At 43.8% G+C, this 27,648-nt stretch overlaps 1 protein-coding gene and 1 non-coding gene across 4 annotated transcripts; both read right to left on the minus strand.

Annotated features, from left to right (window-relative positions):
* Window positions 1–5,415: 5,415 nt before the first annotated feature.
* On the minus strand, window positions 5,416–5,510 carry trnai-uau (transfer RNA isoleucine (anticodon UAU)). Its single transcript has 2 exons — window positions 5,473–5,510; window positions 5,416–5,451 (listed from the first exon to the last, which is right to left on the minus strand). It is a non-coding gene; the product is annotated as a tRNA-Ile (tRNA).
* Window positions 5,511–8,096: 2,586 nt separating this feature from the next.
* Window positions 8,097–26,368, minus strand: LOC129829097 (metastasis-associated protein MTA3-like). Of its 3 annotated transcripts, XM_055890593.1 has the most exons (20): window positions 25,995–26,365; window positions 24,413–24,480; window positions 22,688–22,781; window positions 22,371–22,521; window positions 22,139–22,202; window positions 21,919–22,036; window positions 21,739–21,841; window positions 21,553–21,652; window positions 21,239–21,427; window positions 20,968–21,042; window positions 20,767–20,825; window positions 18,419–18,537; window positions 18,085–18,242; window positions 17,702–17,924; window positions 15,974–16,066; window positions 15,646–15,807; window positions 15,534–15,562; window positions 15,028–15,158; window positions 13,172–13,199; window positions 11,412–11,570 (listed from the first exon to the last, which is right to left on the minus strand). In XM_055890593.1, the coding sequence occupies exons 1-20, from the start codon at window positions 26,020–26,022 to the stop codon at window positions 11,511–11,513; spliced, it is 2,052 nt and encodes a 683-aa protein (XP_055746568.1). In that variant the 5' UTR covers window positions 26,023–26,365; the 3' UTR covers window positions 11,412–11,510. The 3 variants fall into 3 exon arrangements, with proteins under 3 accessions (XP_055746566.1, XP_055746569.1, XP_055746568.1); XM_055890591.1 differs by lacking the exon at window positions 13,172–13,199 and having other exon boundaries at window positions 8,097–11,570; window positions 25,995–26,366; XM_055890594.1 differs by lacking the exons at window positions 13,172–13,199; window positions 15,534–15,562 and having other exon boundaries at window positions 8,097–11,570; window positions 15,575–15,807; window positions 25,995–26,368.
* Between the last annotated feature and the right edge of the window lie 1,280 nt (window positions 26,369–27,648).

Genomic DNA, 27,648 nt, shown 5'->3' on the forward strand with positions numbered 1-27,648 from the left:
TTTGTGTGTGTGTGTGTGTGTGTGTGTGTGTGTGTGTGTGTGTGTGTGTGTGTGTGTGTGTGTGTGTGTGTGTGTGTGTGTGTGTGTGTGTGTGTGTGTGTGTGTGTGTGTGTGTGTGTGTGTGTGTGTGTGTGTGTGTGTGTGTGTGTGTGTGTGTGTGTGAAAGAAACCGGGGTCAGGGGCTGTGTTGCTCTGGCCCCTTCAGGGGATTTAGAGTCTTATAGCAGAGGATCAGAATCCTAAATTAAAAACTGTCCTGTCTAATCTGCAGGGAGAAAATAGTGTGACACACACACACACACACTGAAATCTAAGCACTGATCAACTGTGATCAGTGATTGTGTCCTTGGCCGGATGAAAGAAAGAGGAAGAGAAGGAGGGAGGGAGGGAAGAATGAAGGATAGGTAAGGGACACAGATTTACACTCTCATTTTCAGTTCAGAAATCAGATATCTATGTCATATCATTACTACAATATTATTCTTGTTCATTCCCAGTTAACACATTTTACAGAGTTTATACACACACACACGTGCGTGCACACACACACACACACACATACACACAAACACACACTCTTACACACATATTTGATTGCACAATGAAACATTGGTAATAGAAATGTCACAAATATGTAAAAGGTCTAACAGTTGCTTGGTGGCTAGCCCCTTCAAACAATGTTCTGTAAGCTTTACATTGCAACCTGCCCCCACCTGGCTCCAATATGTTTTTGGTGGCCCTGGACTCAGCCATGGAAACACAAAAGTCTGAGTCTTTAATTCATTAATTTAAATGTATTCAAAGAAATTACTGGTCAGTTTTAATTTCATCAATTGAATTTCAATTAACTTCCTGAATGAAAAAATAATCAGTCGGGGTTGGGTTGTGCCGTGGCGAAGATCTTTGTTGGCTATACTCGGCCTTGTCTCAGGATGGTAAGTTGGTGGTTGAAGTTATCCCTCTAGTGGTGTAGGGGCTGTGCTTTGGCAAAGTGGGTGGGGTTATATCCTGCCTGTTTGGCCCTTTCCGGGGGTATTGTCGGGTGGGGCCACAGTGTCTCCCGACCCCTCCTGTCTCAGCCTTCAGTATTTATGCTGCAGTAGTTTATGTGTCGGGGGTCTAGGGTCGGTCTGTTATATCTGGAGTATTTGTCCTGTCTTATCCGGTGTCCTGTGTGAATTTAAGTATGCTCTCTCTAATTCGGCACAGCCAGAAGAGGACTGGCCACCCCTCATAGCCTGGTTCCTCTCTAGATTTCTTCCTAGGTTCTGGCCTTTCTATGGAGTTTTTCCTAGCCACCGTGCTTCTACACCTGCAATGCTTGCTGTTTGGGGTTTTATGCTGGGTTTCTGTACAGCACTTTGAGATATCAGCTAATGTAAGAAGGGCTTTATGAATACATTTGATTTGATTTTATCAGTGGCCGAAAGTCCCATTAGGTGGCGCACAATTGGCCCAGCGTCGTCCGGATTAGGGGATGGTTTGGCTAGGGGGCTTTACTTAGGGGAGGGTTTGGCCAGAGGGCTTTACTTGGCTCATTGCGCTCAAGCGACTCCCTGTGGCGGGCCAGGCGCCTGCAAGCTGACTCCGGTTGTCAGTTGAACAGTGTTAACTCCGACATATTGGTGCAGCTGGCTTCCGGATTAAGCGAGCGGGTGTTAAGAAGCCGCACGGCTTGGCAGGTAATGTTTCGGAGGACGCATGACTCAACCTTTTCCTCTCCCTAGCCCGTTGGGGAGTTGCAGCGATGAGACAAGCTCGTAATTGGATCGCAGTTGGATATTTTTTTTGTTTTAACCATTTAATTAGGCAAGTCAGTTAAGAACAAATTCTTATCTACAATGACAGCCTACACCGGCCAAACCCGGACGATGCTGGGCTAATTGTGCGCCGCCCTATGGGACTCCCAATCACGGCCGGATCCGAACCAGTGTGCCTGGAGTGATGCCTTAAGCACTGAGATGCAGTGCCTTAGACCGCTGTGCCATTCTGGACCACCATATCATGAAATTGGGGAGAAAAAGGGGGTTAAATTACAACAACAAAGAATATATATATATATATACAGTACCAGTCCAAAGTTTGGACGCACTTACTCATTCAAGGGTTTTTCTTTATTTTTACTATTTTCTACATTGTAGAATAACATCAAAACTATGAAATAACACATATGGACTCATGTAGTAACAAATAAAGTGTTAAACAAATCAAAATATATTTTATATTTGAGATTCTTCAAAGTAGCCACCCTTTGCCTTGATGACAGCTTTGCACACTCTTGGCATTCTCTCAACCAGTTTCACCTGGGATGCTTTTCCAACAGTCTTGAAGGAGTTCCCACATATGCTGAACACTTGTTGGCTGCTTTTCCTTCACTCTGTGGTCCAACTCATCCCAAGCCATCTCAATTTGGTTTAGGTCGGGTGATTATGGAGGCCAGGTCATCAGATGCAGCACTCCATCACTCTCCTTCTTGGTCAAATAGCCCTTACACAGCCTGAAGGTGTGTTTTGGGTCATTGTCCTGTTGAAAAACAAATGATAGTCCCAGTAAGCGCAAACCAGATGAGATGGCATATCGTTGAAGAATGCTGTGGTAGTCATGCTGGTTAAGTGGCCTTGAATTCTTAATAAATCACAGACAGTGTCACTAGCAAAGCACCCCCACACCATCCCACCTCCTCTTCCATGCTTCACGGTGGGAACCACACGTGGCGATCATCCATTCACCTACTCTGCATCTCACCTAGACACGGCCATTGGAACCAAAAATATCCTATTTCGACTCATCAGACCAAAGGACTGATTTCCACCAGTCTAATGTCCATTGCTCGTGTTTCTTGGCCCAAGCAAGGCTCTTCTTAATATTGGTGTCCTTTAGTAGTGGTTTCTTTGCAGTAATTCAACAATGAAGGCCTGGTTCACGCAGTCTAATCTGAAAAGTTGATGTTGAGATGTGTCTGTTACTTGAACTCTTTAAAACATTTATTTTGCCTGCAATCTGAGGTGCAGTTAACTCTAATGAATTTATCCTCTGCAGCAGAGGTAACTCTGCGTCTTCCTTTCCTGTGGCGGTCCTCATTAGAGCCAGATTCATCATAGAGCTTGATGGTTTTTGCGACTGCACTTGAAGAAACTTTAGAAGTTCTTGAAATGTTCCACCTTGACTGACCTTCATGTGTTAAAGTAATGATGGACTGTCGTTTCTCTTTGCTTATTTGAGCTGTTGTTGCCATAATATGAACTTGGTCTTTTACCACATAGGCCTATCTTCGGTACACCACCCCTCACAACACAACTGATGAATCAAATGCATTAAGAAGGAAAGAAATTCCACAAATTAACTTTTATTAACAAGGTACACCTGTTAATTGAAATGCATTCCAGGTGATTACCTCATGAAGCTGGTTGAGAGAATACCAAGAGTGTGCAAAACGGTCATCAAGGCAAAGGGTGGTTACTTTGAAGAATCTAAAATCTAAAGTATATTTTGATTTGTTTAACACTTTTTTGGTTACTACATGATTCCATATGTGTTATTTCATAGTGTTGATGTTTTCACTATTATTCTACAATGTAGAAAATAGTCAAAATAAAGAAAAACCCTTGAATGAGTAGGCTCGTCCATAAATGTAAATAGTCTTAATTCATTCCTACTTAGATTTGTGTGTATTGGGTATATGTTGTGTAATTTGTTAGATATTACTTGTTAGATATTACTGCACTGTTGGAGCTAGAAGCACAAGCATTTCGCTACACCTGCTAATCACGTGTATGTGACCAATAAAATGTGATTTGATTTAAAATAAGATGTGTAGGCTACTATACTGTGGCAATGGGACAAAGAACAAAGATTTGGGAAGACTGGGTTGGGGCTGGTTGTGATATATGCTTCCCTCTGGTGGAGAAGAACAGATCACACGCAGTTTGCATTGTTATGATTATGAAACAGTAGTTTCATACAGTACTTTCATTACGACAAATGCACAATGGAAAAAGTCACTAACATCTGCAACAGCAAAACAATGTTTCCTTTTAACCTTTTAAGTAAACCTTTTAACATATTTCCAACGGGTAGCGAGACCCTCTGCTAGTTTACCAATAGGGTGTACTATTGAGCAGCTATTAAAGCACTACTTGAACACGTACAATGCAAAATTTCGGGCATTTTTCTAGAGCTCCAATTTTCCGACCTGAAGATCACTGACGTAATGATTTGACCTCGTTTTTCCCGGAGTTCCCAGCTGTCTTGTGGTGCGTTCAAGGCAACTGGCAACTCGGAAAATACGAGGTCAAATCATGACGTCAGTTATCCTCAAGTCGGAAAATCGGAGCTCTAGAGGCCCGAGTTCTCGAGTTAGAATTCCGACTTGGAGGACCGTTCAAAACCATTTTTCACCGTCGCAGCGCGTTCACAGTTGTCTTGAGTGCACTGAAGTCGGAAGTCAGAGATTTTCGAGTTCCAAGTTGTTTTGAACTCGGCATTGAAAACATCACGTATTATATACCTCGTTCAAAACAACTGGGGAAAAAATAGTCCTGACTGGGGAAAATATTTTTGAACCCTCACCCAACTCGGAATTTCAAGTCGGAAACAACATCTTTCTCAGATCCGACTTTCCGACCTCAAGATCACTGACATCATGATTTGACTTATTTTTTTCCCGAGTTTCCAGTTGTCTTGAAAGCGCCAATAAACCCTGAATTGCTGATGCTATGTATTGATGTATTGACCAATGAGTGACTTTGAAGCCACTTGGTCGGCCATATTAGCACTTCTCAGGCTCTCCAACCCGGTTCCTGGAGAGTTACCAACAGATTTTAACTCCAAAACGTATCTAGCGCAACTGATTCTAATAATTAGCTGGTTGATAAAATGAACCAGGTTAGTTGCAGCTGAGGTTGGAGCGAAAACATATAGGTGGGTGTTTAGCTGTCTGGGAACAGGATTAGACAGCCCTGCTCAGAAGAAGCAGTCTCCATAGGAATGAATGGAAATCTACAGTATTGCGCAATAAATATAAGCGAAATATGCAATTCAATTGCTCAATTAAATGTTTCAAGGAAAGAATTACATGTATTTAGTTATCATTTTGTTGTAGTGGCGACAGTAACATTAAAACAATTATAATTGAAGGAAATTTGTTTCATATATTTTTTATGTTTAGCTCACAATATTATTTTAAATGTAAGCATTCAAGTGTCTGTAATATCATAAACGTGGCAAAAATGAATGTAGACATTAATAAATGTATTTCTATAGTTCCCAAAATATTTTTCTCAATGGTGGGGGAGTTCCAAGATGGAGGCTCGGTGACTTCATAACAGCACCCTTGTCATTGATCATGTGTATATATAAATCATTGTTTGTACTTTTCTTCTCCAGTTCGGTAAGCGGGATCAGTTAAAAATTCTCTGCTCCAGGTGAGGCTCGAACTCACAACCTCGGCATAGCTCAACTGAAGTACTGCTGTATAAGTACCGCGCGCTAACCGATTGCGCCACTGGAGCTCCGATATTCACTACTAGGAATTCCGTTTAAGAATGTCATGTTTGTTTATTAGGTAGACGACTTTTCTGTTCTTTTTTCATTTTCTACATCCAACCGAGTAGCTTGCAGCTAATTGTGTGGCTGACAATAACCGACAATAACCGACTGCGACGTTATGCAGTGAAATCACTGGAAGGGAGGAACAAGGGAGGAGAAGAAAAAAGAGGAGGATACAGGAGAATGCTGGGTAAGAAAAGATACGAGGCTAATGGGAAATACAAGTTACAAACATGAACAATTAGCTAATAATATTCTAAATGTTCTTCCTAAATATCTCAGTGTCTGTGGAATAACAGGGACCAACTTGACACCTGAGGCGCAGACTTGGATCAGGCCTCATTGCTCCCATCCTTGTTCCTTTTTTATTTATTTATTTTTATTTCACCTTTATTTAACCAGGTAGGCTAGTTGAGAACAAGTTCTCATTTACAACTGCGACCTGGCCAAGATAAAGCATAGCAGTGTGAACAGACAACAACACAGAGTTACACATGGAGTAAACAATAAACAAGTCAATAACACAGTAGGAAAAAAACAAAATGAGTCTATATACATTTTGTGCAAAAGGCATGAGGAGGTAGGCAATAAATAGGCCATAGGAGCGAATAATTACAATTTAGCAGATTAACACTGGAGTGATAAATTGTCAGATGATCATGTGCAAGTAGAGATACAGGTGTGCAAAAGAGCAGAAAAGTAAATAAATAAAAACAGTATGGGGATGAGGTAGGTAAATTGGGTGGGCTATTTACAGATGGCCTATGTACAGCTGCAGCGATCGGTTAGCTGCTCAGATAGCAGATGTTTAAAGTTGGTGAGGGAAATAAAAGTCTCCAACTTCAGCGATTTTTGCAATTCTTTCCAGTCACAGGCAGCAGAGAACTGGAAGGAAAGGCGGCCAAATGAGTTGTTGGCTTTTGGGATGATCAGTGAGATATACCTGCTTGAGCGCGTGCTACGGGTGGGTGTTGTTATCGTGACCAGTGAACTGAGATAAGGCGGAGCTTTACCTAGCATGGACTTATAGATGACCTGGAGCCAGTGGGTTTGGCGACGGATATGAAGCGAGGGCCAGCCAACGAGAACATACAGGTCGCAGTGGTGGGTGGTATAAGGTGATTTGGTAACAAAACAGATGGCACTGTGATAGACTGCATCCAGTTTGCTGAGTAGAGTATTGGAAGCTATTTTGTAGATGACATCGCCGAAGTCGAGGATCGGTAGGATAGTCAGTTTTACTAGCGTGAGTTTGGCGGCGTGAGTGAAGGAGGCTTTGTTGCGAAATAGAAAGCCGATTCTTGATCCTTCCTCCCTGAGACCAACCATCACCACAAGGCTAACACACACTAAACAGACTGTAGAGACAGAGTGAATTCTGTGTATTGTATTAGGCTATTGTTTATTTGCAAGTATCCTGGGGCAAAGATTATTCTCATAGCTAACCATATTTCCCTTATTCATCTGTGGTTGTGAGGTTCTTATTGCAATTCCTCTGTGAGAAATAGATATTGTATTGTAGGCCAACTCTGTGTCCCATTGTGTAGTCTATAGCTTTCACTGGCCGTCACAATGGAGTTAGTTTATGTGTGACTAAGAGACTGGAACAGTCTGTCATTAATTCTGTGTTTTTGAAGGCTGGGAGGCAAAATATGAGAAGTCACACTATGAAACAATAGGAGGGGAGGGAGAAAGGAAGGCGGTGTATTTGTTTGATGTAATAGTCTCACCAAAGCAACCCAAGCATAGCCATAACTCACAGAAATATTTGTTTTATATCATCCTCTTCACATATAGACACAAACACTCTCCCCACCCCCTTCCCCCCATTTCTCTCTCTCTCTCTCTCTCTCTATATATATATATATATATATATATATATATATATATATATATATATATGTTACGTTTGTTATAGTATGTATTAATTTATCATCCATTATTTATATGTTACGAATTACAATTTGTACAATATGTAACGAATTTGCAAAATGTTCCAAATTGGCCAAAACATATGATATGTTACAGATTACAATTTGTTGTGGCCAACGTTAGCTAGGTGGCTAATGCTAACGTTAGGTAGCTCTAGGGGTTAGTGTTAGCTTAAAGGGTTAAGGTTAGCGGAAGGATTAGCTAACATGCGTACAGTAAGTAGTAGCAAAGAAGCTAAAAAGTAGTAAGTAGTTTGCAAAGTTATTCATTTGAGTGGCCCGGATTTACATTTACAATGTTACGTCTAGTCTATGAGACCAGTCAGCTGTGGTGTGCTGTAAACATCATTGTGATTGGTGTTCTGAGCAGAGTTGTCATTCTCTGGGTATGGTTATTAGTCCGGAGCACTGTGTTTCCATGGGATATTTACAACATCATTCATATATCAAATATCCAAACCAGAGAACCCATCCCATTCTTCATAAACAAACAGACACATACACACACTGACCCCTGGGAATAGAACAGTTGAATTAATTCAACCGTCAGTCCCTCTGAAGGAAAGGAGACACGGAAAGGAGACGAGGAAACATAAAGGAGGCTAGTAGAGAAAAATCTGTAATGTGTTTTGTTTTTAATCACGTGACATACAGGAACACCAACATAAACATAGTGGAGAAGTAATCAAAGATCAGATGATCAGGAGGTTTGACCTCAGAGGCATGCTGCTGCAGGAGATATGTCCTAGTCACCCTATTCCCTAGTGCACCAGATGGCTCTGGTCAAAAGTAGAATAGGGTGGCAAATCAGATTAGATCTGTCATGACAGTCCCAGGTTCTGTTGAGCAAAGAGGAAGCGTTCTGCCTAGAGCAGGGCTAGGTAGAGCATAGAAATAGAGTGGCTAGACTGTACAGTGTTGCAATGGGTATAGTAATATACAATGACTCTGAGGGAGAGGAGCGTATATCTATGTTGTTGGCTCAGAGGTTCGCAGTGTCATGGAACTGTAGGCTACAGAATGATGCAGCTATCCTTTTAAATGATAACAATCCCTGTAACCATTTAGTTTGTGATCAAACCATCCCTTTAAATCTAGTTGAACTGATTTGGTTAGTTGATATCTGGTTAGATCTCTCTGACACACTGAGGAGAGCTATACAGTATATACAGTGCACTCCGTAATTATTGGAACAGTGAAGCATTTTTTCTTCTTTTGGCTCTATACTCAAAAATCAAACAATGACTATGAGGTTAAAGTGCAGACTGAGCTTTAATTAGAGGGTATTTTCATCCATATCGGGTTAACCATTTAGAAATGACAGCACTTCTTGTACATAGTCCACCCATTTTAGGGTAACAAAAGTATTGGGACAAATTCACTTACATGTGTATTAAAGTAGTCAAAAGTTAAGTATTTGGTCCCATATTCATAGCACTACATCTAGCTTGTGACTCTACACATTCGGGAATAGTGATGAGTGAGAAAGTCAGTTTATGGTAGCATCCACATTCATGTAGAAATGTTTAGATACATATTCTATTCTTATTTCCAATAAAAGGGACTCAATACATAAAAGGACACAATACACTATTTAACATTCATTTATATTGGGAACAAAATCCTCTGAAACACAACCAAAACAAACAGAAAATGCATCCAACAAATGTGTAGAGTCACAAGCTTCATATAGTCATTGCGTGCTATGAGTATGGGACCAAATTCTTAAATTTTGAATATTTTAATACACATATAAGTGAATTTGTCCCAATACTTTTGCTCCCCTAAAATGGGGGATGTACAAAATGTACAAAAAGTGCTGTAATTCTTTGTAATTCTTTTTCAAATTAAAGCTGACAGTCTGCACTTTAACCTCATAGTCTTTGTTTGATTTCAAGAATAAAAAATGCTTTACTGTCCCAATAATTACGGCGGGCACTGTATATATACATGCATTCGGAAAGTATTCAGACCCCTTGACAATTTCCACATTTTGTTACATTACAGCCTTATTCTAAAATGGATTGAATACTTTTCCCCCCTCATCAATCTACACACAATACCCCATAATGACAAAGCAAAAGCAGGTTTTTAAATATTTGATCAAATATTACATTTACGTAAGTATTCAGACCCTTTACTCAGTACTTTGTTGAAGCATCTTTGGCAGCGATTACAGCCTCAAGTCTTCTTGGGTATGACGCTACAAGCTTGGCACACCTGTTTCTCCCATTCTTCTCTGCAGATCTTCTCAAGCTCTGTCAGGTTGGATGGGGAGAGTCGCTGCAAAGCTATTTTCAGGTCTCTCAAGAGATGTTCAATCGGGTTCAAGTCTGGGACACTCAAGGATATTCAGACTTGTCCCGAAGCCACTACTGTGTTGCCTTGGCTATGTGCTTAGGGTCATTGTCCTGTTGGAAGGTGAACCTCCGCGCCAGTCTGAAGTCCTGAGCGCTCTGGAGCAGGTTATAAGCAATGATCTCTCTGTACTTTGCTCTGTTCATCGTTCCCTTGATCCTGACTAGTCTCCCAGTCCCTGCTGCTGAAAAATATCCCCACAGCATGATCCTGCCACCACCATGCTTCACCATAGGGATGGTGCCAGGTTTCTTCCAGACATGAAGAATTGGAATTCAGGCCAAAGAGTTCAATCATAGTTTAACCAGACCAGAGAATCTGGTTTGTCATGGTCTGAGAGTCCTTTAGATGCCCTTTGGCAAACTCCGAGCGGGCTGTCATGTGCCGTTTACTGAGAAATGGCTTATACAAATTTGTGAATAAAGGCCTGATTGGTAGAGTGCTGCAGAGATGGTTGTCCTTCTGGAAGGTTGTCCCATCTCCACGGAGGAACTCTGGAGCTCTGTCAGAGTGACCATCGGGTTCTTGGTCACCTCCCTGACCAAGGCCCTTCTACCCCGATTGCTCAGTTTGGCAGTGCAGCCAGCTCTAGGTAGAGTCTTGGTGGTTCCAAACTTCTTCCATTTCAGAATGATGGAGACCACTGTGTTCTTGGGGACATTCAGTGCTGCAGAAATGTTTTTTCACCCTTCCCAAGTTCTGTGCCTCGACACAATCTTGCCTCTGAGCTCTACGGACAATTCCTTTGACCTCATGGCTTAGTTTTTGCTCTGACATGCACTGTCAACTGTGGGACCTTATATAGACAGGTGTGTGCCTTTCCAAATCATGTCCAATCAATTGAATTTACCACAGGTGGACTCCAGTCAAGTTGTAGAAACATCTCAAGGATGTTTCAGTGGAAACAGGATGCACCTGAGCTCAATTTCGATTCTCATAGCAAAGGGTCTGAGTATTTCTGTAAATAAGATAGTTCTGTTTTTATTTGTAATAAATGTACACATAAAAAAAAAATGGTTATGGGGTATTGTGTGTAGATTGATGAGTATTTTTATTTATTTCATCTATTTTAGAATAAGGCTGTAACGTAACAAAATGTGGAAAAACTCGAGGGGTCTGAATACTTTCCGAATGCACTGTATATATATATACTGTATATATATATATATAGCTCACAACCCCCACTCACTGGCATGTAGCAGGTACAGAAGAAGAAAAAACATCAAGTTCACACACTCGTGCACACGCTCATACTCTTGCGCGTGCACACTCGTGCTTAAACACATAAATTCCCACACGCACACACTGGTTTCTGTCCCAGGGAAGTAGAATCTGTACAGGTGGGAACCACATTCTGTCTGTCCCCACGGCAACACAGCACATCACTTCCTCCCGAGGTGAAGGGTCAGACTCCGTAGGGTGGGGAGATTCACAATATTTTTTTTAAGTGAGCGATAGGGAGGGCGGGGGTCGGGGGCCAGGTGAAACTAGGGTTGGGGTCTTGCATGTAGAGCATAGGCAGGTGACAAACATGGCAGAGAGATAGGGTCAGAGGTCAGTAGTCAGTCGTGGATAACGATGGGTCCCCTCATCCTGAGGCTGGGGTGGGGGTGTGGAGGGGCGAGGAGCGGCCCCTGCGATAGTGCCTGGGAGGCCTTGCGCAGGGTGATCTGCTCACAGGGCTGCCGACAGGCGCGCCTCAGCTGGGACCGTGACAGCAGCCGCCTGACCCTCCTGGAGAGACAGGACATGACATCAGAGGGGACAGGATATGACATCAGAGGGGAACTCAACAGAACGTTAGAACACACGTCTCACTCTAACATTTTATTCTGCTAAAACATTGGGAGAAACTGATCGAAATGTGCATGAAGTAAAGGGCTGTCGTTGCAGGGCACGCTGGGATTTAATTAGGCTAATATAGACACTATGTGTGAGTGTGTGCGTGCATATTGTGTTGTTTTGGCCATTGTGTTTTACTGCATCAAGGAAAGAGAGAGGGAGATGAAGAGAGATATGGGTCCTGGGGGGAAGGGCTGTCTGGTGAATGTCTGAGTGTTTATTAGTTCTCTGTGATATAATCAGTCATATCGATCACTCCATCTAGTGAGGCAGGACCAGTCACAGAGTCATGGAAAATGTATGTGTGCCACACACACAGCCTATTACTGAATATGTTCATTCATAGTCTCGAAAATCCCAGACCTAGAGCAACAGCATTAGGTCTGGGGAATATGGGGGATTTTCTAGGTAACTTCGAAAGGGGAGAAGAAAAAAATATTAGACAGACAACTCTACCAACAAATCACGAGTTTGGCTAGGTGGGGCTTAAAATGTGAATGGTAATTCTTGCTCTTGAACAATAATCATCTCGGAAACATGACAGAGGTAGACACAATGCGGGTGCACATACAGTAGTTAGGCTTATTATAGTGGTTGTAAGCTAGTTACGCTAACGTTAGCTGTCATGGTGCATGCAAACTAGTTACTTGGGAAATAAAAAATATTGTCTGCAAGCTCCATCTAGCTAGTTACAAATGTTGTGTCCGGTGGGGATGTTTAAAGGCATAAGGCTCAGAACGGATTTCCTGCATGCCCATTTCTGCCTTGCCCAACCTACGCATGAACCTTGGCACACCTGTAAGTTGGAACATTGTCATTGTGGGAGACAAGCTGTCTGCCGGCCCTTGGGAGACTAATCTCTACCTGTTTAGAAATATTGTGCATATGTAATCTCTCACACACACACACACACACATGCACACACATACCACCAGCCTGAACTCTATCTGAGCTCTAATTGGTTCTAATAAAGCATAGAGCATCTCCATCATCTGTCGTTAGTGTCAGCCAATCAAATGAGACTCATTATCATATTCCAGCTGTGATTCTGGGAAGAGGAAGTATTCTGGCACACACACACATACATACACACACACACACACACACACACACACACACACACACACACACACACACACACACACACACACACACACACACACACACACACACACACACATTGGCATGTAAGTGGATGCTCCAGTGGTGCAGTAATGATATTTCAACTGAAACCTGGTCAATTTCAGACAGTTAGACTAAAATAACCCTTCATCCAGGGAACAAGGGGGGTGATGCGAGTAGCAATTTTTCATGGACACAGTGAGTGTGTGTGTTTGTGTGTGTGTCTGTCTGTGTGTGAGTGCATTATCCCGTTGACTGGACTGTACGATCCACAAGTGAGAAACCGACTCCACGGGTAACCCAGGTCATGTGTGTATGTGTGTGCTTGCACGTGCGTGTGCATGTGTGTGTGTGTGGGGTGGGGGGCTTACCGTGAGCAGGTGTGTAACGGCTGCAGCACTGAAATGAAACAAGCAGCCAGTCACTGACACGAAGGGAAACACACGCCGACCCACGATGCAACAGGGCACGAGAGGTCAGGGCCTGTATTCCCAAAGAGTCTCAGAGCAGGAGTGCTAATGTACACTCTTAGGAAAAAAGGTGCTATCTACAACCTAAAAGGGTTCTTTGGCTGTCCCCATAGGAGAACCCTTTGAAGATCCCTTTTTGGTTTCAGGTAGAACTCTTTTTGGTTCGATGTAGAACCCTTTCCACAGATGGTTCTACATGAAATCCAAAAGGGTTATCCTATGGGGACAGCCGAAGAACCCGTTTGGAACCCTTTTCTTCTTAAGAGAGTAGGATTTTGCATTTGAGGTCGTGATAACGTTATATGGAACTTCTATTCTGAGACACTTTTTGCATACGGGCCCAGGTGTGTGTGTGTGTGTGTGTGTGTGTGTGTGTGTGTGTGTGTGTGTGTGTGTGTGTGTGTGTGTGTGTGTGTGTGTGTGTGTGTGTGTGTGTGTGTGTGTGTGTGTGTGTGTGTGTGTGTGTGTGTACATTAAGATACATAACATTATGTGAGTGTGTTTTGTATGAGATGAGCCTATTTGGTTACCTGTGGAGTCCCATTCATCAGCTTGGCAGTGGCCTCAGTCTCAGCCCTGTGTACCCTACAGTTATGATCCCCTATAAAAGATGTTCAACTAACTATCCCTTAACCTAGCAAGTTGATGCATAGCAAAACAATATCCATAGACCACACACTAAAAACAAATGGTTCTATATAGTGCCAACTAAGGGTTCTTTGGCTTGTAACCATAGCGGGAGGTTTTTGAAGGTTCTAAAAAGAACCACGCTCATAAGGTTCTAAATGGAACCTGTATGGTGCCATAAATAACCCTTTCCTAAGGTTCTATAAAGAAGAATTGAAAAAGGTACTATAGAGCACCAAAAAAGGGTTCCGCTATGGTTACAACCCTTTTGGGGGCTAAGAATAACCCTTTTTATGGTTCTTTATAAAACCTTTATGGAGAACGGTTCTATAAAGAACCTTTCTCAATACAAACTTTTTTTGTAGAACCATGCAGGGTTTTAATTCTGGTTTATTAGCCATATTAAATTGTTAAAATGCCATACATTTTATTATTGTGTGTATGAACAAGTTGAATTAGATGAGCTAGCTCTGGAACAGCTGGGGGTCCCTGAGGAGAGAATTGAGAACTACTGATTTAGTCAACCGTGAGTTTTACGTGAGTCTTTCACACGACACCATCATTGGCCATAGTCATATATAAAAATGAAATAGCATAACACAACAGATTAGATCAACTGTAATGACACTCACTCACGGTTGCACAAAAATAGCTGTGTGCGCAAACCACGCCCCAAAATATTTGAATGAGCCGCCACCCCTACATTTGAATTATCACCAAAAGAGGAAAGAACCCTTTTTTGAAGTGCAAAGAACCATTGAAGAGCTTAAAAGGTGCTTTAGGTCAGTATGGTTCCACATAGAACCATCACCCTTCCCAAAGAACCCTTGAGGAACCCTCATTTCTTAGTGTGCATCTACAGACCAATTTGACCCAGTTTGACCCAGACTCAACTCCTGATGCATCTCAACGCTCAGCAGTGACCTGTTAATTCATTTCATTTCTACGTCCTGATCTCTATTATTCTATTACTGTGCTCGGTAAATCATGGTTGTCAAAGCTTGTCAGGACATGGCTTCTTCAACCCAATCAGCTGTCAGTCCCAGGCATAATCAGCCGTCACACTGTAATCACATATGAGACAGTCGAACGTATAATTAGCCCAGCAGCCAATCAGAGGCCATGCCTACCTGGTCTCCCGGGAGACGACGAAAAAGCTGTCGTCAGGGGCATCGATCAAGTTTGGCCGTCGCTTCCTAATCATGACTCCGCCCCTAGCACTGCCCCTGGTCCCTCCGCCACCACTGCTACGGCCGTTGTGCTGGGAAGAGCCAATCATAAACAATTAGAATGAGCCAATCAAATACAAGCACCTCATAATCATCCAAGAAAAAACTTCCATGTTAAATTATGTAATATTGCGGAGTCAACCTTAAATGTCTGTATTTGAAGTCTATGGTAGAATTTCTGCCCGACTACATTGCAGATGTTGCATTGCATCATCAACCAATGGTTGTGTGCTATGTCATCAACTTGGCAGCAATTGGGCAGATTGGTATGTCATGTGATGTGATTAGCAGATATATTAAAAACCTTTCTAGGTGTTTTGAGATCTGGGATGCGTCTGCAATCAAGTCAAGTAGGAGCGCCACCTACAGTATGTAAAGTGTTAAGTAAAAGAAAGACTGTTACTCACCATTGGTCCCGCTGTCTGCCCTGGGTTTTCTACAGAAGGACAGAGGAGACGACACGATAGAGATGAATAGGAGTGTGTGTGATTGTTTGTGTTCGGGTAAGTGTGTGTGTACCTGGGCGTTTCTCCGGCTCGGCTCTGGTGTGGTGGTGGAAGCTGCGTTTACCCAGAAGGCCATGGGGACCGTAAGGGAGAGAAGAGAGGAGGCGACGTGGGGGAGGGGCTTGCAAGCCGAGGGTTCGGTGAGAACGGGGGGCGTGTATCGCGGGGCGGGACTCTGGAACACATTACATCACACATTTGACACCCATATTACTATTTATTTTTGTTTTTTGTTATCATAGGAGTACGTCATTCCTTACGGATTACTTCATGTCATACAAACATGCCGTGGGACGTATTCGCTCCATCATTTAGGTATTGTGTGTCGGTGTGTGTGTTACCCAGAAACTGCAAGACGCTGGTCAGGGTGCTCCTCTGGGCAGTCCGGATTCTAGGTGGTCGCCCGACTTGCCCCTCCGACACCCGCAACATATCTAGACCAATCACCAAACAGCAGCTCAACTACTGACCAACCACACCGCCACTGACAAACAAAGCAGCTGTAGGAATATGGTGACATGTTCAGACACTAAAGGTATGAACATTGGTTTATTTACCGGTGCCTGTTGCATGCGGTGTAGTTTCCTTGTATTGTTTCATCTCTAAGGCGGAATTTATCTGAAGGCTTCGGAACTAACTGTAACCCACTAATAATAGCTGTGCAACTACTAATCTGCTAACGTAACTATCTAGCTTCAGTCGGAGTTGAAAGCAGTCAGTTTGAGACAAACACGTGTTTTATAGACGACTTTCTGAATGAGATGGTTATGGCGAGACGTAGTACCAGAGCTTTCTCTCACACACAAACTGAATATAAGTATAAACACAACACCGAAAAAAACACATACATGCACACACACACAGCATGTTGAGGGTGTGATGGAAGCAGGCAGAGAGGCTGAGTCCATGCTGTAGGGGCAGGCCTTGTCTGGTCCTCTGGCCAATCGGTATGTTCGGTGTAGTGATGGACACATACACAGACACATGAAGCACGAGGACTCAAGAGAGGATGGTTTCAGCTGTGACTTTTATTAGTTACCACCGTCACATTCACAGAGGGAGATGGAGAGAGGCAGAGACAGAGAGACAGATGAAGAGCAAGAGAGAGGAAGACAAGGTAGGAGAAAGAGAGATGAGTCCATATGACTGGGACAGAGGAAAGTCCCGATATGGGCATGTGAGAGTTGCTTACAGAGCGGAATGGGAGTGGGTTGACAGAGCAACACAGAAATAGGAAATAATAAACAAGCTTCAAACTCAGAAAGAAAAGCAGAGAATGGAGATCTGATTACCACCACCATCTTCATAGAAGCCACTACTGCCTGAACCCCCCCTCCCTCCCTTCTTTGTCCATTCCTCTTTAACGCCCTCCTTGTCGTCAGTTGAGCTCCATCTAATAAAACTGCTCTCAAGCAAATCACCCATACACACAATTACTGGCTGAAAAAGCACCGACACACGCAGAAAAGCACACATACAAAAGGCTCATTAAATGTAACACGCACTGTGCTGTGCAAAATAGAGCTTCTCTTAGTAAAATACGTCTCTACTTCCAACCAACCTTAAATATACACGTACATTCTACAACCATCATGTACTCTGGCCTGGAAAATAGGAAGAGCATCAAATATATGCATCCATGTTTGTCTATGGGTGGACATGTATAGTGTGTGGCATGCATGTATAGAAAATGACTTCTGAGAAATGTGTGGAGAAGATTGTGTGCTTGTATGGATTCCAAACGGCAATAAAGGCTGTTCGGTTGATACAGTGACTTAAAAAAAAACGAACCAAAACAGACAAACGAACAGATGATGAAACCCAAAAGTCATGAGGACAGGCAGTCTTTATTGAAACCGGGGAGAATACAAAAACCAAAATAATAATAATATAATACAATATAACAAAAACAGAGAGAGAGACAGACAGGGAGGGGGGGGGGGGGGCGGAGGCAGCGAGGTGGGGTGAAAAGGGGGGTGTCAAGGTGAGGGGGGGGGGGGTGTGTGTTCGTGCGTGTGTGTCCGTGTGTGTGTCATGAGGCAGAAGTTAGGAATTGAAGGAGCTCTTACACTCTGCCTTTATGGCGCCACAGTTAATGGGCACAAAGGGGCGCCGCGCAGCGCGTCGCAGTCTGATGATGTCGCGGCACATGTGGCGTGCCAGCTTGGTGAGGCGGGTGGCCTGCAGCAGGAAGGCCTGCTTGGTCTTCGTGGAGGACTTGGGGCTGCCGCTGTTACGCACCGGCACCATGTGACTGGACTGTCGGGGGCCGTGGCCGCGCGACCGAGGCTCCTAGAGGAGAGAAGGCTCACGTGAATACCTGTTTTCCATGACCAAGAAGATCAACTGCTCTGAACTTTCAGGAACATTGTATAAGCAGAATTTGGTTTTATGTTGAGTGGTGTACAACGTTAAAGAGGACGGGTGGGGGTAGTTAAAGGTGAAGTCTTACGTTGGGCACAGGACTGGGTGGGGTTTTCTCCTCGGGCGCCTCCGCTCTGCTTGGCATCTTAAGGCCACCGTACTTCTTCCAGTACATCCAGCACGACACACACAGGCGACATTGCATGTTGGGCGGCCCCCACGAGTACCACTGGGCTGATTGCATTGCTGTACACACACACATATATAAAGGACTCATACACCTCATCAATGCATAATCAATAAACATGATCAATATCTAACAGTCCATCAATATGGTTTCCTCTTAAACAATGTTCATCAGTCTCTCATGAGGGATGGAGAGCTGGATGGATGGATGGATGAAGGGAGGAAAGTGTACTTACAGTAGCAGCTCTCGCAGGCCCGTCCTCCCCCCGCTGCATGGTAGGCTCCAAGCCCCGCCCCATTCACCGTCGCCATCTTCCCATTGGTCACTGAGATCTGGTTAGGGTTGGGCTTATTGCTGCGAAACGAGAGGAGGTGGAGACACAACAAAGCTTACGATCTCAATCCTATGTAACGACTAGATACACATACACACTTCATATACTAAAAGTATGTGGACACCCCTTCGAATTAGTGGATTCGGTTATTTCAGCCACACCCGTTTCTGACAGGTGTATAAAATCGAGCACACAGCCATGCAATCTCCACAGACAAACATGTCTGCCCTGCTAGAGCTGCCACCGATCAACTGTAAGTGCTGTTATTGTGAAGTGGAAACGTCTAGGAGCAACATCGGCTCAGCCGCAAAGTAATAGGAAACACAATCTCACAGAACGGGACCGCCGAGTGCTGAAGCGCCTGTTGTCGGTTGCAACACTCACTACAGAGTTCCAAACTGCCTCTGGAAGCAACTTCGGCACAAGAACTGCTCGTTCGGAGCTTCATGAAATGGGTTTCCATGGCCGAGCAGCCGCACACAAGCCTAAGATCACCATGCGCAATGCCAAGTGCCGGCTGGAGTGGTGTAAAGCTCGCCGCAACTGTACTCTGGAGCAGTGGAAACACGTTCTCTTGAGTGATGAATCACGCTTCACTATCTGGCAGTCCAACGGACGAATCTGGGAATCTTAGAACTTGACTGTTCTGCACAGAACCCTGACCTCAACCCCATCCAACACCTTTGGGATGAAAGGAACACCGACTGCGAGCCAGACCTAATCTCTCAACATCAGTGCCCGACGTCACTAATGCTCTTGTGGCTGAACGGAAACAGGTCCCCACAGCAATGTTCCGACATCGAGTGGAAACGTTTCCCAGAAGAGTGGAGGCTGTTATAGCAGCAAAGGGGGGGACCAACTCCATATTAATACCCATGAGATGTTTGACGAGCAGGTGTCCACATACTTTTGGTCATGTAGTGTATATGGACATTGTGCACCCACACATACTAGAGGTCGACCGATTAATCGGAATGGCTGATTAATTAGGGCCGATTTCAAGTTTTCATAACAAATCGGAAATCGACATTTTTGGTCATCGATTATGCCCGATTACATTGCATTCCACGAGGAAACTGCGTGGCAGGCTGACCACCTGTTACATGAGCGCAGGCAGCAATGAGCCATGGTAAGTTGATGGCTAGCATTAAACTTATCTTATAAAAAACAATCAATCTTAACATAATCACTAGTTAACTACACATGGTTGATGATATTACTAGTTTAACTAGCTTGTCCTGCGTTGCATATAATCAACGCAGTGCCTGAAATTGTGTCACGTCTCTTGCGTTCAGCGTAAGCAGAGTCAGGGTATATGCAGCAGTTTGGGTCGCTGGGCTCATTGCGAACTGTGTGAAGTCCATTTATTCCTAACAAAGACCGTAAATAATTTGCCAGAAATGTACATAATTATGACATAACATTGAAGGTTGTGCAATGTAACAGCAATATTTAGACTTATGGATGCCACCCGTTCGATAAAATACCGAACGGTTCCGTATTTCACTGAAAGAATGAACGTTTTGTTTTCGAAATGATAGTTTCCGGATTTTACCATATTAATGACCTAAGGCTCGTATTTCTGTGTGTTTATTATATTATAATTAAGTCTATGATTTGATAGAGCAGTCTGACTGAGCTGTGGTAGGCAGCAGCAGGCTCGTAAGCATTCATTCAAACAGCACTTTCCTCCGTTTGCCAGCAGCTCTTAGCAATGCTTGAAGCACAGCGCTGTTCATGACTTCAAGCCTATCAACTCCCGAGATTAGGCTGACAATACTAACGTGCCTATAAGAACATCCAATAGTCAAAGGTATAGGAAATACAAATGGTATAGAGAGAAATAGTCCTATAATAACTACAACCTAAAACTTCTTACCTGGGAATATTGAAGACTCATGTTAAAAGGAACCACCAGCTTTCATATGTTCTCATGTTCTGAGCAAGGAACTTAAACGTTAGCTTTTTTACATGGCACATATTGCACTTTTACTTTCTTCTCCAACACTGTGTTTTTGCATTATTTAAACCAAATTGAACACGTTTCATTATTTATTTGAGACTAAATTGTTTGTATTTATGTATTATATTAAGTTAAAATAAAAGTGTTCATTGTTCATTCAGTATTGTTGTAATTGTCATTTATTACAAATATATATAAAAATCGTTATCGGCTTTTTTTGGTCCTCCAATAATCGATATCAGCATTGAAAAATCATAATCGGTCGACCTCTAAAACATACACTTACTATGTGGGGATGTAAACCTGCTTCAGTTTGCTTTCTGCCTCTGCTGCCTTCAGTCTCTTCTGCTCAGAGAAACAGAGAGGAGAGTTAGACTGCAAGCCAAGGGAAGACCAGAGGATAGCTTGGCACTGGATGCTACGATGTGGCTAACAGCTAAGCAAGCTAGCTAGTTAGCAGGAGTGGTGTAGAGATACTGAGACTTACCTGCTGTACGTATCTGTCTGTTGTCTTCCACATGTAATAATACTCTATTATACTGGTCAAAGACTTCCACGGTAGCTAAAGTGAGGGAAAAGTATAAATAACTTTCATGTTTTTGACGTCTGTGGGGCAGATCCCTCAAGAATTTTGATGAGCAGGCTGACCAGGGTTATTCTGAACCCAACGTGTCAGACGCAAACACAGTTTACTATATACACAGGCAATCTCACATGTATGGCTCTTAATGAGCAGCTGACCACACACACACACTTACAAAGTCTTGTCTTATGTCGTTGAAGTCCTTTCCGTATTTCTCCAGAGCCTCCTCAAACATGGCTGCCTCCGAGGCGCTCCACTCCTCCATCTCGTCCCGACACAGCACCGGCCCACCGGACGGCACCAACACACTCAACGCACTGGACAGGTCGTAACCATGACGATGCAGCGTGTCCATCGCATGGAACTAGACACACACATAGGCAGATCGAACGTTATAGAGTTTATCCGAGGACGTTAGAGAAGGTTATAGCCGTAGACGAACAGCCAAACTCAGGACAATTAAAAATGGTGTGTGTGTGTGTGTATTACCAATGTGATGTCTCGGGAGGCGGCAGCTGCACTCGTATGTAGACTGGGCTGTCTGACCGAGCTGCTACAGTCCAGCGCTCTGGCAAACGTCCCCACCGCCCTACAAACACAGTTTTGAGGTCAGAGGCTGGAGATTAAGGAGACAAAGGAACTGAGAGGTCAGGGGTTAGAGGTTAAATGTCATACCGTGCGACCACCAGGAACTGGTCAATCTGTTTGCTGGAGAGAGGACAGTCAGGATCCCACAGCTTCTCCTCTAACTTTGACTGGTCCCACTCATCTGATTCCCCTACAAAGAGATGAATACAGTCAGAGGGTGTGAGCGTGTGTAAAGAACGTATGGTAAGTCTGTCTGTCTGTGCCTACCCTCCTGTAGCATGTCAGGTACATCGGCCTGAAAGCGTGGTCCCACTCTGATCTCTCCTTTATCAGCCAAAAGTGTCTTCTGGGTAGGGTCGTAGACCAGCGAGTAGAAGAACGTATCCTACGTAAAACACACACACACAAAGATGACACATTAGAATGGCATGGGAGGCATTTTAATGGCAGATGTGGATGCATGGTTCACACACACAAGCCCCCTTACCTCTTTGTCCAGGTAGGAGAGGACAGCTTCAGTCTCATTCAATAACGCCACACTACACTTCCCCCTGAAAAAAAAAGAGACAAAGAGGAGAGAGATGGCGAGTGGCGAGACAGAGATGGGGGAGTGAAAGGAGAGAAAACGAGCACCGTTGTCTGTGTTAACAGGGTTTTATGGCTGGGTGAGTGGGTATGCAGGGGTACTGCCTGTTACAGTAGGGTGTGTGTGTGTGTACCTGATGTGTGTGGCTGGTAGACTCTCATACTGACGGGAGAGGAACAGTTCTCTGTGGCGTAACTGATGTTTCTGTTTGTCTGTCAGCTCCGCCTCCAACGGACCCTCTTTCTCCTCCTCTTTCTCCTCCTCTTTCTCCTCTTCTAAGTCCTCTGCGCACACACACACACATACACACTAAACACGACCGTCTGAGCCTGGACCCCTGCTGTAAGGATCAGGAAACTCTCCAGACATTCAGCTACCGCCTATTGTTACACTAATACACAAAAGCACACACATGGACGGACGGAGCGACCCACACACAGAGCCACTTACTTGCATGTTTGTCAGCCAACTGTATGAGGCTGTGTGAGATGTCTCTCCTCCTGTAGAAACACACCACCTTGGCCTCCACATTGCCACTGGCCGTCTGAAGAGAGAGAGAGACGTAAAAGTGAACTCTTAAAAAACAGATTTATCACAATTAAATAATACTCCTCCACATTACCACTGGCTGTCTATGGGAGGGGGAGAGAGAGTATAAACACTTTAAAAAGAGTGTCTTGATTTGAACTGAGAGTGAGGTGCTGGGACTAAATAACAAGTTTGAGACGTTGCTCCCTGGCCCAATAGCCACGACACTGACTGAAAGATCATTTATTTTGCAAAGTACATTTACATATACCCAGAATGTTACTCGGTAATACGGTGCTACTAGCAAAAGACAACAGAGACAGAAACAGACAGAGGAATTTACACAAGATTTACATACATTATATACAAAAAAGATACTATACATTGATTGATTGCCTGATTGGTCAGACAGATGTTTTGTCTCCTCTGAGATTAAACACACTGGAGGAAAAGCATGGAGGAGGAGAGAGGGGAGGGAGGTATGGATTAGGGGTGTGAACTTTAAATGAAATTGGGAGTCTTAACATGATGAAAAATTCCCTAACCGAAAAACTGTTTTTTCCCTTCACAAATTAAAATCACAGTGCAGTTATCACAAAACTACCACTAACAGGTCCCAATCATCATCAGAGGGAACATAAAAATTTGACAAATACCTAATGCAATAATGCTGTGGCGTTAGTAGGAGGGGAAAAAACGAATATTTTTTAGCTACTTTACTAACCAGAGCTGTAATGCACAAGGTAGAGTGAGAGGCTTGAAGCAGAGCAGCAGCTCAATTGTGAGTGAGGAGGGGAGCAGGGAAGGGGAGAAAAAGATTGCAACAAAATTGACTCACGCTGGTAGACTATTTCATCGCTAGTTATTTATCACCTCAATACATAGTACCTGTCTTGTCTGCATCAAACGGAGTGGCGCCAGTTAAGCTAGCTAGCGTTAGCTAGGCTAATTGAGACAACATATTGTAACTTGAACTGTGCACTTTCTCCCCTTCCTAATACTACAGCAAATAACCCAGTTCAGATGATTAAATAGCAGCATACCTGTTGGCTCTTGGTGTTGTAGCTTGTCCTTCTTGTTTAATTTTTTGTTCTGTCATTTTAATTCCATCTTCCATTGATTAGCCTAGATATCTCCCAATAACTTGCCACACAGAGGCTCTATGACCGTAGCCTAGTGCCGGTTTGATGACTTGTGATTACAAACAAGCTACACGCGCCACTAAAAGCAAGAGCACCCAGCAGCATAAATTATAAATTTGTCTCTCTCTAAGGGAAGCGTGATGTAGACCATCTACATTGTGAATTCACGTGGAATTTTATGAATTTTTAGCGGAAAACCGATAGAAAAATGGAGGTTTAAATGCTAATAAAATGTTTCCGATAGTCACATCTCTAATACTAATGGAGAGCGAGAGGGAAGGAAGGAAGTGTGCCCATTCTCACCTAACGGTTGAAAATGACAATTGTAGGCAGGTAACATCTGTTGCTACGCATCATATTACACGCACAATCTCACATGCGCACACACACTAGCGCAGGGCAGGAGAGGGAAAGTCACAAAACAGACAGGCATTCCACCTATTCCCTCCTCAGGCACATTGGCCAGAGTACTTGAATTACACACACACTCCAGGGCGGGCAGTACCTTGTTGAGTTCTTCTATCCGGCGGATCAGGTAAGGGTTGCTGGAGGAATTCTCAAAGAATACATAGTCTGGAAGAGAACAGAATAACATCACGTTAACACACAGCCTGCCATATAACCATTACATATATCCATTACAACTACTGGGTGTGCAGGCTTTTATTCCAGCCCTGTTCTAACAACTAATTCAACAACAGGGTGGAACAACACTAATGGGGCTTAAACCAGTGACCCTGCAGTTAATGGGCCAGGCCACTGTATCCTGTCTGTGCCATTAAGAGCCAGAACCCTTGGCAGAGACTGCAGTAGTCAAATGCTGGGAGCCAGGGTACACAGTCACACACACAAATTCCTTCTGAGAGTTGGTGGTTCAGGTCAGAGTTAAACAAGTCAAGCAGATCTGAGTGGCACCTCTACCTATAGATGCCTGTCAACAGTCATCAAAATGGCTTGCCACCATACTGCACACACACAGTTCACATCTCTACTCAGAAAGACAGACCATACACAGACTACCAGTCTCAACCCATAGCCAGATTTAACAGAGTTGATAAAATATCATAGCAATAATATCATACAGTATATCATATTGATGCAATGCAAATACACAGCAGTGACATCCGGTGGAAAACACATCATCAAGAACTAGCTTCAAGATGACAACAAATTAGACATCACGTGACACATTCCAATATTCTGTAGTCAAGTAAGGGGAAAAATCGTTACATTGTTGCCAGTAAATCTTTTCACCCAGCAGCGCGTGTATTTATAACGTTATCATACAACTTCCTTTACCGCCGACTATGTTGCCCAGATGTTGTGGGATAAGTGTCATAAAATAGTAGCTAGCTACTGGCTATCCTCGTAAACGTGAAAGATTCATTCAGGCGACGCCATCATGAGACAATGTCGGATGCCATCAACAGCTATCTAACTGTTTGGTGGCTAACCTGGTAAAGCTAACCACATAGCTAGTTATGTAGCCATCTGAATATGACCAACAGTAAAACGACCAAATAAAAGTGTATGGGACATTTCCTTCACACTGTCAAACAATAGAGCGTTATTATAACGGTTAAGATAATTAAGTGCATTGGCAACAAAGCCTGCACTTCTAGCCAGGGGGGTAGTTGGCTAGTTCCTAGCAAACGCAATAAGGAGCCGTAATACATGGATGCGTGCCAAAAAGGAGCCAAATACAAAGGCACCTATTCCAAACAACAAAGTAAATCAAACACGCACACAGCAAATCATGCAATGCATTGCCGTGCATGTGTGGATTAAATGGGATATAAAGTGAAAATACCTGCATAAAGCTAAATAATAAAATAGTAAATGTTTATGGTGTAGCATGCGAGCTAACGGCTAACTGGTATGGCCACGATAGTCGCGAGGCCTGACCCATTAGAATCGCAAATATTGGGAAATCCATGCGTTTCTCCGGGAAATGACAGCACACGTTTGCATGTATAATATCAGAAATGATACCACAGGTACACATATATAAGATAAAATAACAAATTTGCTGCATTGATAGAAAATCTGCATGTTTCGACTTCATAAAAAAAAACAATGTGACATACCTCCGACCCGGTACATGTTGGCGGCCATTTCTGCCCTCCCGGAGTGTAAAAACACAAACCATAAACTAACCGAAAATACAATAAATAAAGCAATCAGATGTTTAAATCCTATGGTTGGTTTTAAAACGCGTTGAAGTTAGACGGTAAATTGGTGGGGGGGTTGAATGTGCAGTTGAGCGGGAGATTTTGGTGAGGTGCCCCCTATCTGCCTGCCTTCTCACAGTACAATACAGTAGGCAGACAGCCTGACACACAGCCAAAAGACTCGGATCAACCCGAAACCACATTGTTTGCGGGCCGACGCATCGTATTTGCTTTAGTTTTCGAGATGATCGGTCCCTGGCGAGGGAGGAGCTGGTTTTTAAATATTGTGTATATGTATTTATTCTGAACACATTTCCGTTTGTTGGCAATGTCAATTCTTGCCCATTTTTTCAAACTACTTTTATGTTCGCTAGCTGGACCAATAGTGTGCAACTGCAGCCCGCAATTAGGGGCGTTCCTGCATGTGGGCATTATTTTATCTGCAGGAACATCCCCTCTTCTTCCTCCCTCCCAGCACCCAATTGGTTCCTGCATGAACGGCCCCCTTGAGCATTACATTTTTAAGTTTGTGTGACACTTTTGAATGCGAACAGGTGGGTGTTTGGGCGGGCAAAGAGCGATCAGTTTCAGGAGCTGGGTGAGCAGGTGATGGATGATGCGGATGGTATGAATAACTGGGTGAGAACAGCTTTAGTGGGGGCAGCTACTGAGGCTATACCTAAAAGTCCAGGGAGGAGGAGGAAAGCAGTCCGACGGTGGGTGGAGGAGTGCAGGGCAATGGTGAGGAGTACGGACAGGGCATTTACAACTTCCAACATCTGATTCAGTATGAGCAGGCCCTGGTGTGGAGAACTATCCATCAGGCAAAGAGGTCATGTTGGCGTCGGTTCTGTGACACCATTGGAAGGGCGACACCTGTGGGAGAAGTGTTGGGGATGATTAAGAGGATGAGTGGGGTCAGAAGGGAGTGGGATTATCCAGTGTTGACGAGTGGGTTAGGATGTGGCAGCAACAGATGATAAGGCAGAGATGATGGCCAAGGCATTTGTAAAAGGGAATAGCTCGGAAAATATGTCAGAGGGGGTAAGAGAGAATGAGAGAAGAGCACCCTGGAGTGCTGGATAGGAGGGAGGATGTAAATTATGCATTGAATGCACCATTTAGCATGGCAGAGATGATAAGGGCGATAGGTAATGCAGGTTTAACTTCACCTGCGAAAGATGAGGTGTGCGATGTTATGTTGGCCCATCTTAGTGATGAGGCACTGGGTAAAGTATTGGTGTTGTACAACAGAGGGTGGGAGGAGGGGAAACTACCAGGCAGCTGGAAGGAGGCAGTAGTGGTACCAATCTGGAAGCCAGGGAAGGACCCAACGAGGCTAACAAGCTATCGGCCAATGGCTTTAATATCACATATATGTAAGATTATGAAACGCTAACTTGCTTCCTGGAGAGCAGAGGGCTAGTATCGCCACATCAGAGTGGGTTCAGAAAGGGGATGGGAACTATGGACCCAGCACTCTGCTCAGAAGCAGAGGACAGGAAGGAGACTGTTGTAGCTATCTTTTTTTGATGTGGAGAAGGCGTATGAGATTATATGGAAGGAGGGG

This window comes from Salvelinus fontinalis, chromosome 30 (genome assembly GCF_029448725.1).
Source record: "Salvelinus fontinalis isolate EN_2023a chromosome 30, ASM2944872v1, whole genome shotgun sequence".
Lineage (NCBI taxonomy): Eukaryota > Metazoa > Chordata > Actinopteri > Salmoniformes > Salmonidae > Salvelinus > Salvelinus fontinalis.

Excerpts from the sequence above, each read along its gene's own strand:
- LOC129829097 (XM_055890594.1), bottom strand. The coding sequence starts at position 26,022 with ATGGCCGCCAACATGTACCGGGTCGGAG. Across the intron at positions 21,428-21,552 it reads CCTCCCGAGACATCACATTG|TTCCATGCGATGGACACGCT; the intron begins GTAATACACACA and ends GTGTGTGTCTAG. Across the intron at positions 21,043-21,238 it reads ACGACATAAGACAAGACTTT|CTACCGTGGAAGTCTTTGAC; the intron begins GTAAGTGTGTGT and ends CCCTCACTTTAG.